The 14,020-nt window shown below is 41.4% G+C and overlaps 1 protein-coding gene across 2 annotated transcripts; it reads right to left on the bottom strand.

Moving 5' to 3' along the window:
• Nucleotides 1–2,636: 2,636 nt before the first annotated feature.
• ATP6V0E1 (ATPase H+ transporting V0 subunit e1) lies at nt 2,637–13,840 on the bottom strand. Of its 2 annotated transcripts, none has more exons than XM_082489990.1 (4): nt 13,665–13,840; nt 11,409–11,456; nt 6,009–6,136; nt 2,637–3,156 (listed from the first exon to the last, which is right to left on the bottom strand). In XM_082489990.1, the coding sequence occupies exons 1-3, from the start codon at nt 13,766–13,768 to the stop codon at nt 6,043–6,045; spliced, it is 246 nt and encodes an 81-aa protein (XP_082346116.1). In that variant the 5' UTR covers nt 13,769–13,840; the 3' UTR covers nt 2,637–3,156; nt 6,009–6,042. The 2 variants fall into 2 exon arrangements, with proteins under 2 accessions (XP_082346116.1, XP_082346117.1); XM_082489991.1 differs by lacking the exon at nt 2,637–3,156 and adding an exon at nt 3,184–4,174.
• Nucleotides 13,841–14,020: the final 180 nt, after the last annotated feature.

The following is a 14,020-nucleotide window of genomic DNA, read 5'->3' as shown; positions in this document are numbered from 1 at the left end:
TTCCTGACGGGTTCCCGGAAATCGCGTGACTCGCCCCCCTCACGTGGGGAGGGAGGGAGGGGGGGGGGGGGGGAAAGGCTGCGCCAGCCAATCGCCGGCCGTCGCCCCGCCGGCCAATAGGGCGCCGCCCCGGCGGGGCCTCCCCCGTCACGTGACGGCAGAGAGGCGCGCGGGGGGTATTTAAGGCGGGGCGGTCCCGCTCACCTACTGTCAATTGGGACCCGCCCGTCTCCTACCGCAGCCGTGTGTTTCTGCTACCGTCTGCTGCTACAAACACAGCACTTAAGACACAACTGGTGAAATTACTAATAAATAAATAAAGACCCGGCTGTTCTTATCTTACTAATTGTAAAGAGTATTTTTTCTACTGTTTAGATGACTTTTTGCATTTCAGCTCTCTGTGGTAACAAACCCTCTTTCTGCTGTACTTAAAACCAATCATGCAGACAATACAAAGAAAGAAGCAACATTATTTTGGTTGGTAATGCATGATTCTGGAAACACAGGAGCAGCCCCCCCCCCCGACAACTAACTCAAAGCCCTTCACATGAGTAAAATGATGCCATCATTTCCAGTAGAGGAAAAGCAAACTTCCATAAACTCTGCGGAACAATCTCCCATGAGGGGCACAGATCCGGATATATGAATTTCCTAAACAATACAAACAAAAATAAGTTAAAAGCCTTTGACATGACCCTGACCCGAACACTTGCTCTACATGCTGCCAATGTTTACGACTTAAAGTCTTCAAGACTTGGCTATGGAGTCAGTTTCCTGAATCTTCCTCACTTTTTACCTTCCCCCAAAATACTGGTACACACACAGAGGTCAGATAGTTTCCCTGCAGACCCAGGCTCTCCACCTACTTCAAGCACCAGCAAGGTTCCTTCATGTAGACTTTAACATTCTGCGTTCTCTTCTGCTGTCACAAAGCAAGAGGAAACCATTAAAGGCTTCGATACCTGCACGGTTTGTTAAACACCAGCGCCTGAATCTGTCTGCTCCAATTTCCTGTAGTCATGCAAAAAAAAGAAATTATCTGCAGCAGTGTTAATTCCTGGCACGTATGGAGCAGTCCGTTCCACAATCATGATGCAGATGGTAGGTCACACAACATTCAGCAGAACATAAACAAAACATTATTTTTTCAACATCTTCAACCATGCCACTACCTGGTCTCTGCTTCAGAGAAATTATTAACCATTCAGGTAAAGGGAAATTTCTTTATCTGGAAAGAACGTAAATAAAAATTGAACTATGGGTTGTTTGTCCAGGCTCTGAATAGCTCTTTACATTAAATTCATCAGTAGTAAAATACGCCAAGTGAACTCTGTTTTACATCTCCTGTGTCTTCTACAGTGAGCGAGAGCTTAGAACCTAGAACAGAAAGCTTGTTAAAGAAAGTGACAATACCAATATACTAATACCACTGTGTGTCACTGGATGTTTTCTTTTTTGATGTCTCACTTCAGGGTAAATGAGACAGGCAGATCAATATATTTTAAGAAACTGTTACATATTCAAAACTGTCACCAGAGTCTTGAAGCATTTTTCCTCCCCGTATGATGTCAACATATCTTACCCTCCACACACACTTAAAAAAAACCCAACCTTATAAAAAAGATCATTTGGTTTCCAATTTTCCTACGAATTATTTGCCCCAGACTATAGCATTATGGTATACAACTTCTCCCATGTTACAATACAGCTTGAAAAAAATCCACTATTCCAGTCCCAACAGTCACAATACTTATTAGTAATAGCAGACGCATTCTTGTTTCTTTTGCAATTCACACTGTCCAGTTTTCCATCAACGCAAGCTACAGCATTTTATCAGGACCTCAGAATTTCCTGTATATTAATGAGTACTATCCCATGGAACATGTTAACAAGTTTCCTTCTGCCATCCAAAAGGAAGAAGAAAAAAACAAAACAAAGAACCACTCCATTATGTCCTTGTGCATAACACCACCACACAGTGAGGAGTAACTTATCTGGAGATGATTTAAGGAGGTAAGACAGCATACACAAAGACTCCTATGCATGCAGCAGTACCTATATCCTTTGCTATTCCTTAGCAAATTACTTTCTAGATTCAATCCCGACCCCATGGCTCAGCTGACATCCAGGAGCCTCGGCAATCTTTCATCTCTGGCCTACATTATCATGTGCTTTATCAGGTCCGCAATTCCACGTGCAAGTGTCAAGTCAGTATGAAACAATTGCTATGTTTTCTGTTCAGTTCAAATTGCTTGTTACCATATGTATCCCTCAAAAAGGCTAGGGCTTCTACCAAAATTACTATTTATGCTTCATTCAAACTAGTCATGTTATATCTGCTACTTAGTTGCCTAGTATCAGACAGCGGGAAGTTCATGGACAGGAGACTCTCGCGCTAAGCATTCGCTTCTTCCGGCACACTTTTCAGCAATTTTAGATTGCAAATTTAATACTCTTTTAGAACTACCCGAGAGGTCTTGATACAGGCAGCAAGTGTGCTCCCCTCATCACACGCCATGACTTTATTAGAGTTTATCCACATCATCTAAGTTTGCTCAACTCTGGCCAACTATTGTCTGATTAAAACCACAGAAAAAGCACATCATAACAGTACAGTTAAACATGGCACAAGAGAGTTCTGTATAAAGCAGAGGATAAGTTTTATTTCCAGGCATGAGAAATTTAAGACCAAATTTCCCAAGAACACAAGTCATTTTAAAAAAAGAAATGCCATCAGCATGTGGCACCACTGTTTCTCCTCTCCTCATACAGTTTCATTGCACACATTTTTTTCAAGTGCAGTCAAACAGAACAGGGGTGAAAGCACAGCAACAACCTAAGACCTGGAAGATATATACAGTTTTTCTACGGGGTGAGTAAAATGAACAGGAAAGCTGATTTGACCCCTAAAAACTTTAGAAATTTTCATCACATATTAAATTAACAGACAAAAATTTACAGTACCGAAGAGGAGTAAAAATTGCATTAGGCACACTGTTAAATGGTATAGTAGGAAAAAATACAGGGCTTTCAACAAGCCATTTGAAAAACAATAGAAAGGTTAAGGCATTAATGCAGGCTTGGTATCCAACCAACTATGTTAAGGGCATCTTTGGGTCAGTGGAGTTTTTCATCTGGAGGAAATCTCTTCTTTACCTGCAAAGCAAGAGGCAACTTAATTATTCTTTTTCATGGAGACAATTTACTAATTGAAGACCTGGTCGTAAACTACAACTACTTCCATTCCACAAATGCACTGAGAAATGGTCAAGAACCGTAGGTAGTTCATCTATATGGAGGTTCAAGAGTAATCTCTCCTTTCTTTGCTTTCTTAGTGGTTTCATTTCCGAAGTTACTGCAAGTAGTTCTAGTTACATTACAAGCCAGTAGAACAACTATTTTACTAGAAAGTTTTCAATGCTGTAACAGCATCCAGTCATCTGGATGATAGCCCTTCTTGCCCTTGCATGAAGAAAGATCCTGGTCTGAGAACACAGACTGTAAATTGAGAAAAGTTAAGGAGTAAAGGCAGCATTAGATCACATTGCTTAAGAGAGGCTACAGCCCAGATGTAACACAGCTACAGAATTTTGCATGTTCTTACATATTGCCACCCAAGCCATTAACTTGGTTATATAGATAAGTTATCTGATACATCATCATTATTGAATTGCAGGGGTACTGATGGAAAAGACAGACCAAACTTCTGTAATTTGGCATAGATCAACCTGTAGAAGCTCCTCACTAGAATGCAGTAGACTTTTGGGTGCATTTTCAGCCTGCTCCGTTGGTCAAGTAAAATGGGTTTGCTTGGACTATCCTCATTTTCAGTTAAGATCTCTCCACTCTGGGAGTTAGTATTTCATTCTCTTTAACTCTTTGCATTGTCTGTACTAATTCATCCAAACCTCAACTGAAAAAGAAATGGGAGGTACACGCACCTTGAGTGCTGTAAAAGCACATCTTAACAGCCAAAAATAACTGGTCAAACAAGAAATGGTAGCTATATTTATGGGATTCCATGCAGTGCCAGAGATATATCCCAACTCTTTCAGACGGAATCTAATTCACAGCTCCCGTCTAGTGAGAAACTCAACAGGAGGCTCAACAGGAAAAGACAGGACACTGCAGCTTGATCAAGGTAGCCACGTCCTTGCTGCTCAGCTCACTCAAACTGCAAGAGTAATTCAAACAAGATTGGGGAGAATAGCATGTCCTGTAATAGCACACTTCTAGCAAGAAAGAACATAATAGTTAACTATAATATTTGAGGATTATTATACACTTTTACCTTTTTAAAGCGTTCTTTTTCACAAAGAGAAGAACCTTCATTTTATTCTAAAAATAAGCCAGTGAAATCAGATATATCAAAAAAGATATGAAGCAGTTTGTTTTAAAACGCAACAGCGTGCACTATATAGGTCTCAAATTCTCCATCCATTTAAAAATGACAGCTCCTCACATAAGCCTTCTGGTGATCCTAGAATGCATTAGTTCCCTCTTCCTTGGTACAAATTTACTTCCCGTTCTCTGGAAAATCCTTCACTGAAAAGGAGGGGGAAAGCCCCGATTCTTTTAGCAGGCGCCTAGAGTCCAAGAGTTCTATCTCATCTCCAGTATGTCCTTGCTGGCTGCAACACGCAGACCATTTATCAGTCAGAAGGAAGCTGAATTTTTATATCCAAGGCATCCACTTGTCCAGATAACTACATTTCCATTTCAGATCCCAGGAAACTGAGTTATCCTATGGGATTCAGGGATTTGTATACCCATTACCAGAATACACTGGTCTCTGTTTTAGCTAACTAATTATGTGTTAACACATGAGCAGTGAAAATGCACATAGGAAATTCAGCTTGACTGACTTAGCTAATTACAGGCCTCCACTTGAAGCAGGGCCAAGTCTACCTTTAGCTTCTGCTTACTGCTTAAAAGAGAAGCTACAGACATATACACCACAGTCTGACAACACCACAGTTCAGACGAAGCCTACTTTGAAGCAGTAGAGTTTTGCTTCAGGGTAAATGTTCAGGAGGCTTTACAGACAGCATTTAACTGAGCTGTAACATCAACTATCATCTGTCTGCTGCTATTGGACTTCTATAAACAGAAGTTAAAGTAAGAACAGCAAGGGAGTAGGCAGTTAAACCTAAAAGAACAAGAACTAAAAAAGGTAAAAAACTAAACGTGTCTAATTATTCAATTACCAGCACTAAAACTAAAATCATGGGTACTTCTTTCCTCAGCTATCCTTCATTTGAACCTTCAATGCCAAATGCTGCCATTCTAGAGAAACCTGAAGTCATCGTGGTACTTTTAGTACAAGACTTTGTATTTTTGCTGGTCATGTCAGAAAGCATACCCAGGAACTGCAACAACAGCATTCCAATAGCACTACCCAGATAGCAACCACCAGGCTCATCTATGATTAAAGTTGCACACAGGCTATCATTAAAAAAAATAAAACATTAATCTGCAAGCTCAGTGTCAGTGCTATACATTGACAGGAGATAAAGAACCATTCTAATTGCAATTCTCACTCTGACTTCCCAGATGAATGAGGGCAATTGCACATTTCCTTGGAAATCAGGACAGGTCTTCGATGAAATGGTAGTAGGCTTGGATAGGTTTAACAATTGTTAAAGATCAGGAAATCCACTTATGCTAGCTATTAAGACACCCCAGCCCAATTATTGGTTTTTTTTTTTTTTTTTTTTTTTTTTTTGTGGGAAGAAGAAATGTACTGTTCTTCTTACAAACCACTGCTTACTGAAACCAGCACCACATGACATGATAGCAAAGAAAAATAACTGTACAAGAATTCAGTCCAAGCTTTACACGGTATCCAGTCAAGATTAACACCCAAAACATGTTTTGTTGCAGCCTATAGAAAGATAGATTTCTCCTGCAAAACAGCTAGCAATTCCAAACACACTGCTTACACTACTGTTGAATTTCTCCTGAGGCTCTAACATACCAAATATATTAATAAATCTGATTATACTCACCTAGTCAATAAATTGCAGCAGAGGACAGACATCCTTAAGGCCAGTCATATTTAAGATACCAGATTGTTTCATTGCTTAACTGCGGCCCAAAGAGAGGGTTGAGTTGAGCCAGAATCGCAATCAGCCAACTGCAAGACAACCCCCCCAACCCAAAAGAGAGAACATCAGCCAAATTACAAAGCTTACGATAACGGAGAGGCTTGTCCAAAGCACAAGTACTATCAGAGGAGATTATTTTCAGGAAGGTCTAGTATCAAATGAAAACTTTACTCAAGCTCATACACAAAGACCAGATACCAGCAATTAAGATCTGGTACCAAATCAGTCCACAACTGAAACAACAAATTGTCCCGTTCGATTTAAAGCAACACAAACCCACCTGACAGCATTTCCCTCTTACTTTTCCTTTGACAGGTAAATGTTTTGAGATATATGAAACTCAGGTATTTGTGGGCTCAGGAGACAGAAACATAGGAGAGACAGACCTTTTCTCAGTGCCTTGGAAGCATCCTTCAAATAAAACCCCCTAAGAAACATCCTCTCTCTCATTTGCTCTTATTTTCAGTGCACGACAACCTACCCTTGCAGACATGGTATATTTTTCATCAGAGATTGAACAAAAGTGAAATTAAGCCTGGCACAGAGGTCAATAAACAGAGACCTGAAGCAAAAAGGTGCAATGCTACAGGAACACACACAAAATTAAAAAAAACCCACAGCAAGAAAACCAACGTGACAACAAACCCCAGATGATCAGCAACAGCAGCCACTTGTCATCAGAGCAGCTCACAAATTAATGCTGCAGAAGCCATAGCCAGAACTGAGAACAAGAGGAATGTAGTTTGTGGAAATTATCCAGGAAAGCTTAACAGAAATAAATATTCCACTGTTAAAAGATATATTTGCTTTGTAAATATTACAATATTCAGAAAAAGCAATGGACGTTTCCATGGATTTAAATCTATGTTAAATACTAACTATATAAACACATTTAGTGAACACACTGGCTCATCTGTCTGCTATTTCTAGAATGCTTTGTAAGGAGGAGAAAAAGCAGAGCAGCTTTGTAATGGGAGCTGCCACAAATGTATCAGAGTGCTTAGGCAGTCATGGAAAATTCCACACAAACCTTGATGCTTTGACCAGCAAATGAAGTGCAGGTTGGCTGTAAAATGGCTAGAACAGCCAGGGGCAAAAGATGTGGGCCAGACTTAAAGAAAACATATCAATCCCCTTAAAATTTACAAATATTTATTTTCCATGCCACTTTCAGTTTTGCACAAAGTAGGACTCTACTTGAAATGATGTTCTGAGCCTGCAGCAGTCTATCAGTCATGCAAGCCTTGAAACACGTAGCAGGCTCTACAAAGCAATTAAAACATCAGCAAGACACCACCAGGAAGAGCCAATAACCGGCAGGTTGACCTGTTTCTACTTTGCTATCCAAAACGATGACAACAATGCATTTTGCAACCATGTTAATCATTGTTAAATTTACTTGGGAGAAAGGAAAATTAGCTTTTAAAGATATCACAGCATTTATTTTGCAAGGGTTAATTTTCAGATACAAAAGACAGATAGAAGGGGTGCCAGAGCACTGTACCATCTGCCTTTAGCATCCTGAACTAACAGAAGTGGGAGGAGGGTAGGAACACTAAAAGCCTGTGAAAGCACATTATTCTCTTTCTCACTGTACAGAAGGAAGGAACTCTGTGCACAAATATCTCACCTCTCTATGCTTCCTAAGTTCAGACCCAGCATGGCTGTGAATTAAATGAGCTGGAAGCACATTTGAAATATTGACGTGTCCCAGCTGTATAACTATGCTTTAGGCAAGTACTGTGCAGTTTTCAAAAGCTATTTGTTGGGACTATGCTGGATACCCAATCTCCAAGCCATAGTGGCATTACAGGTCAATAGTATATTCCTCCTCCCTGCTCTGCTAGGGCCTAATAATTTAAAGCACTAGTTAGGCACTGAACTCTATGACTCCCTTGCATTCAAGATAAAAGCTTTTCCATCTTTTCCCCCAACCCCCATTTTGCTTAAGCGATGCTGCCTTATACAATAATCTATCATGACAACGCAAAATAAAACACAGCATTCAAAGTAAAACAAAGCAAGCCTCTGTATCCAACGTGTAACGTTCCAGAGTTGCTAAAATCAGGTATGGCATTCGAGCCACCCACAGGTCCTTAAATTCTACCAGATACCACTTAACAACAGTTAATTACCCAGCTCAGACAAGAAAATTAAAGTCCCTTATGTTCCACCAGAAAGATTTTTTAAAAGGTCTTTCTACCATAACTGCCATCTGTCTATGCTGCGTATTACAAATTAAGGTCCTGCTATCTCTGTTTAAATGTCAATTTGGGCAACCATATTTTAATCCTTTTAGAATCAGTAGCAAATAATACCATTTTCCAAGCACATTGTCCTCTGTTAGTAGAATATCATGGTACTGTTTCAGGAACTGCTTTGTAAACAGCAAAACAGATTTAGACTTTGACAGTACCTTACAACATGGCGTAACCTACAATTTCTGCAGCAGTAACTCCTTATACTTTGCCTCATATTTTACTGGGTTCCTAAGGCTTATGTATTCTCCTTCAAAAGGCTGCTAGGTACAATATCTGTACCTAAATTACACACTTACCTAAACAAAAATTTTCCATAGAACGACCAAATTAACACCATGTGAACAATATTGTTATTCAAAATGATCACTGTTAATCTAAACACAGAAGAAACAGCTTTAGGTTGAAATTTGATTCACTTCAAATTTAGTTAACACAAATTCAGTTTGATGCATATCAATCTGTCAATCAAGTGGCATTTAATGAAGACAGGAAATAGTTTTTTTTCCCTATTTTCAACTGAAAGGCAACTCAAAGAGTATGAAAGAAGGTCTAGCAGAGTTCTCAACAACTCTACAAAGAAGTAGATAACAGTACTAGCTACCTACTAAGGACACACAAATACAGAAGAGACCACACCTGGGACAACACAAGTTATTTTAACCCTAACATATGCAACGACGAATCCTCAGAACCCATTCTTTCAGGCTTCCTTCAAGACTGGCATGAAAAATTAGTCTCTTTCTTTAGTCACCAAAATTAAGGTCTGAAATTTTTTTCAGTGTCTCCCCCAAAAAAGAAAACAGACATGGGAAGAACAAATTTACATGCATTTGAATAAAGCAGAGGAAAGAAAGGTTGGACCAGATGATCTTTCGATGTTCTTTCCAACCAGGGCTGTTCAGTGATTTTATACAGAATTCGGGGGGGGGGGGGCAGGGACAGACTGTGTGAGTAGGCAAGTTCTATCTTGGAATATGAGGAGAAAAATCTGCTTTTTGTTGTATTCTGGCAAGCAGACACTATGTATGTGATTTATGTGGTTGGGTTAACTACCGATGGTTAAAAACATAACAAGGTTTTGCTGCTGCTCTTTTTTCAAGGTGTAATTGGAGAAAGCCAAAGGGAATACAGAAAACAAGTTAGAGCCCACAAGATTACGAAAGATGCCCCTCACTGGACATGCAAGAACAGATGATAAATCATGTTAATGACACTAGATTTATAATAGGTCTGTTTCAGCACAACAATCACTAAACTTACAAGTGAAATACCACCACACTTTTGAAGAGTTCACAGCATTCAGTCAAAGTTCAGAAATTCTACAACAAATACATTCTGCATTATAATCCGGAGGATTGTGCAGATGCCACGTGGCCTCCACTTCAAGGAAACTGTCCTTCTTCAAACAATAAAGATAGTAAACCCTAAGCTTCCAGGATTTCAGAAGAGTAGTACATTATTTGTTAAAACACAGAGTAGGAAGAACTTAAGTGAGAACTTTAAACTTAAACAAAACCAAAACAAACCCCAAAACCTTCCCCCCCGCCCCCAACTTACTGTAACCTAGTAAAAATGAGCATCCAGTTGCCCTTTCTTAGCCAAGCATTGGGACCTACCATGAGATTGGGCTGCTACGTAATTCATGGGCAGGCAAGGAGACCTTCATAGCACTCTGATTCCCGAATTTCAATCCCAAATTCAAGTTGATGGCACTACAAAGCTTTTCTCAATTTTCTACATCTGCTCAGCAAAACTTTAATTTAAAAAAACTCTCATAGATACAAAACACAGAACAAGTTTGCTGTACTTTCCCAATTATCCAGTAGAATGATTTTTTTTTTAAGACTTCACATGTCAAATACACTGAATAATAATAACAAAAGGCCTCACCTCTATAAAACCTCAATATCACATTATTAAACTAAATCAAACCTGCATAAACCTGTGCCACAGGCCAACCCACCATGGAACCAAAGAGGCCTCTCCTGGAATATGCTGACACTGGCAATATGGCTTTTGTCTGACAGCTCTTAAGAATGAATCTTGAGATTAGAGATTCATTTCTCTAAATATTCATGTTAAGCTTCTTAGAGCAGCGTAAATGACGCTTAAATACTTCAGGAAAGTACAAATACTACTCAGGTCCAAATGGAACTCTGAATAATGATTTTACTACAAGTTAACCCTAAAGATCTAACCTGACTTTTACCAATTTACTCTCCGTAACAAATTCTTTCGGTTATTTCTGCACAGCACTTTCTTTGACAAGATCAGTCTTTAGTCTTTTAAAAAAAACCCAAAAGATGACCCCCCCAAAAAAACCCACCCATGCTTCCCCTTGCAGGCTACAGTTGGTTTACCTCCTGACAAAAAAACATGATATGGTCAGTTCCTCAACAAGTCATTTTGTTTTTCTACTAATTCTCTGACATAAAAGAGGCAGCCTCAAAATATACTGTGCATTTAAATAGAAATGGTCTTAATATATGACAAATATTTTTGTGATGCTTTGATATATAAAAAAACCCCCGCTTGTAAGTTGTTCCACCCACTGCTCTACCAGACTTCAAGAATACACTCAACCAAACTAAGTAAAGCAACACTCATCGGTAGGTTTAAATTTATATCATCTTAGAAATAAATGTAAGGTATAAAGAATGAAAAAGGCAAAATTTTGCTACTGTGAATCAGAAAAATTCTAGAATTGACAAACTGCCATTATACTCTTGAGTAAATAAGCTAGTGAACTGGAAAGGAATAACATCAAGTCAACGCAGAGCACTATTCAACAGTTATGTGTCAGAGGACAACAAGAAGAATTCTGTTTTAATTCAGTATCTTCCAACAGGAAAATGTTTTCTTCAGCATATTGAAGGTCTTTAGAACTAAGAATTCTAAGAGCTGTCAAAGAATACCATGTGTCTAAATCTCCATGACACATTTGAAAAGCTTCTTCCCAAATGTTTTGAGGATATAAAAAAGGAACTTTCGATTACATCAGAACTGTGCCTTGATTAAGAGGCAAGACATTTATACTTACAACAGGTAGCAGCAAACAGCACATGTCACCAGCATTGTGTTGATAACACTGCAAAAAGGACGGAAAGAAACAGCTGATTAGGTGTCATGTTATGACTGACCACAAGATACATTGGAAAAAAAAAAAAACAAACCAGCTAACAAGAACAAGTTCAACTTTGATCATATCGAAGGTGACTCAACATGAGTGTTCTAACTTCTTCCAGCTGAGTAAGTCGCAGAGGCACAGCTAAGACTCTGCAGAAGAACTGACACAGCTCTGGCAAACAGAGGTATACAACTGTATTTAACAAAAAACACTCCAAAGAGGAGCAAAATCTTATGCAGTCAGTGTCCTTGCTCCATTTCGCAGTCAATTCTACCAGCCAGTTAGTAAACTACTGAGGCTGGATGCTCTAATGATGACGGTAAACAATAAACATTTTCTCCATTTGCAAAATTATGCTTAAAGAAAATTTTGGTATCAAAATATATCTTTGAATTTTATATCATGAATGAGGGTTTCGCAAATTGAATACAACGCAAGATCTCAAAGCCACATGAAATTATCTGTAGGCTAAGATTTTCCTTTCTGGCTGAAAGAAAGCTGTGTCAGAAACCATAGTTAAGCTGAAAAGAAGCAAGAACTGAGCAGCTATTGAAACTGAAAATGGTAGAAATGCAGCTATACACACACATGATTTTGAAATGGTAGAAAAGGAAATGAAATTTTCTAACAGCGAGTGATCTATGCAGCTCATGGAACTTAGTAGCAAAGCGGAGGGTTGTTTTTTTTCTTTTTAAATTATAAAAAGGTATTTCTCTCTGTGTATTTTGCCCCCCAAACGAAGTAACAAGAACTCATGCCAGGTCATTAACTTCCAACCTTTTCATGACATGGATAACATTCAGTATTTTTCACTTGTCTATCACTAGTCCCAGAGTCATTGTTTGGGAGTTTTAACATATGCAATGTGAATTCTTAGGTCAGTTAATGTCTGCACTGACTTCTTTTGATAGAAAAAGAATCCTATTCAGAAACAGGCTTTGAGTACAAGGTTGGGGTTTTTTTATCTTGTTTAAGAAGATGAGATGTTAACAGGCTACACAGTGCTACTATACATGTACTATAGAATCAGAACACAGCAGTGCTCTATTCATATTTGTTAACCATATTTTGGAATAGCGACAGAACATCTGTTGGTGACCCACATACTTTTAAGGACATGCCTGGAAGACATATTTCCAAGGTATTTCTGAGAACAGGCAAGTTTTCAGGCACAAAACACACTTCGGGTTTGAAACTGAGGCAGTAAATACCAGAGCTAAATAGAACTTGAGGAAAATTCCTCCAAGTTTACTTAAACAACTAAGAGAAAATACAGTTTGTACCTGTGGAGTAGAGGGGATGTCAGAGAGGAAGAGAGATTAAGAAGTCATTACCTCCTAGGAAAAAGAGAAAGACAGAAACTTGTCTAATTTTTAATCTGAGCAGCTACGATCACTGCAGGAAAAACGTCTCTGCTTAGACGCCCCACTTTTGTCCTCAGGCCACCACAGCTACAAGGCCACTAGCATACATTTAAGGCCAGAACAGAGACCTACGGCAGCAACTTTTGCAGTCTCATCCAGTAGGAAACTAGAGAATGGTGGAGTAAGTTAGAAAAGGACAGGAACAGAAGACAAAGGAAGTTATTGCTCAGAACACCATCTAACTTAAACCATACGCCTCCTTGCCACAGGACGCTGTGTATGCAGACCTTTACAGGGCTCGAGGGGAAAACTCAAGACCGTGACGGATTACGAAGGTGCGGAGTCGCCGCTCCTGGCTCCGGCCCCGCGCTCAGGCAGCCTCACGGGCGCTTGCTCCGGCCCTTCAGCCGTCGGTGGGGTCTGGGCTGGCACAGGCGCCTGGGCCCTGGGCCCGCCCGCCCTCCGCGCTGCGCCAGCACGGCCATCAGGAGCCCGCAAGGCTACTGCGGCAGAGAGGCGGCGGCTCCGGGCCTAGCGGAGCGGCGCGCACGGCGGATACGGCGCTGCGGGGAGCCCCGGCGGCCGACAGGCCTGGACGGCGGGGGAAAGGGGAACTGGGGAGAGCCGGGGCCGCAAGGCCGCTGCTGCCCGGAGGGCCCGCAAGGGCACGGCGCGTCGCCGCCTCGGGGCGCCGGGCCCGCCTCACACGCTGCCATTCCCCCCCGCCGTACCTGAGGGGGACGGGAAGGGGCCCGCTGCGCCACTGAGAGCGGCCCCAACCTCCCGCCGCCCCCCAGTCACTCACCCGCGGTTCGGCCCTTTGGGTACGAGCCACGGCAGGACGCCGCCGACCACCCCCCAGAAAACGCTCATGACGATGATAGGCACCGTCAGGCCACCGTACGCCATGGCCGGGCTGGCGGGGGCGGCGGCGGAGGGAAGCTGCTCGGTCCGACCCGGCGCGGCACCTCCTCCTCCCCTTCCTCCCTGCCGGCCGCAGCGCCCCTCCCCGCCGCGTCCGCCAATCAGGGCCCGCCGCGTCACCGGAGGTGCACCTGACAGCGCTTGGCCCCGCCCCCCCGGCTGGGCGCTGAGGGGGCGGGAACAGCGGTGAGGTGGCGGCGGCAGGCGGGCGGCTCTCCGACGAACCGAGCCCGGCGC

Source organism: Vanellus vanellus (assembly GCF_965231255.1).
Source record: "Vanellus vanellus genome assembly, chromosome: 13".
Taxonomy (NCBI): domain Eukaryota; kingdom Metazoa; phylum Chordata; class Aves; order Charadriiformes; family Charadriidae; genus Vanellus; species Vanellus vanellus.
This window is presented reverse-complemented; position numbering and strand designations above follow the sequence as displayed.

Excerpts from the sequence above, each read along its gene's own strand:
- ATP6V0E1 (XM_082489990.1), bottom strand. The coding sequence starts at position 13,768 with ATGGCGTACGGTGGCCTGACGGTGCCTATCATCGTCATGAGCGTTTTC. Across the intron at positions 11,457-13,664 it reads CCCAAAGGGCCGAACCGCGG|TGTTATCAACACAATGCTGG; the intron begins GTGAGTGACTGG and ends TCCTTTTTGCAG. Across the intron at positions 6,137-11,408 it reads GCTGTTTGCTGCTACCTGTT|TTGGCTGATTGCGATTCTGG; the intron begins GTAAGTATAAAT and ends GTTGTCTTGCAG.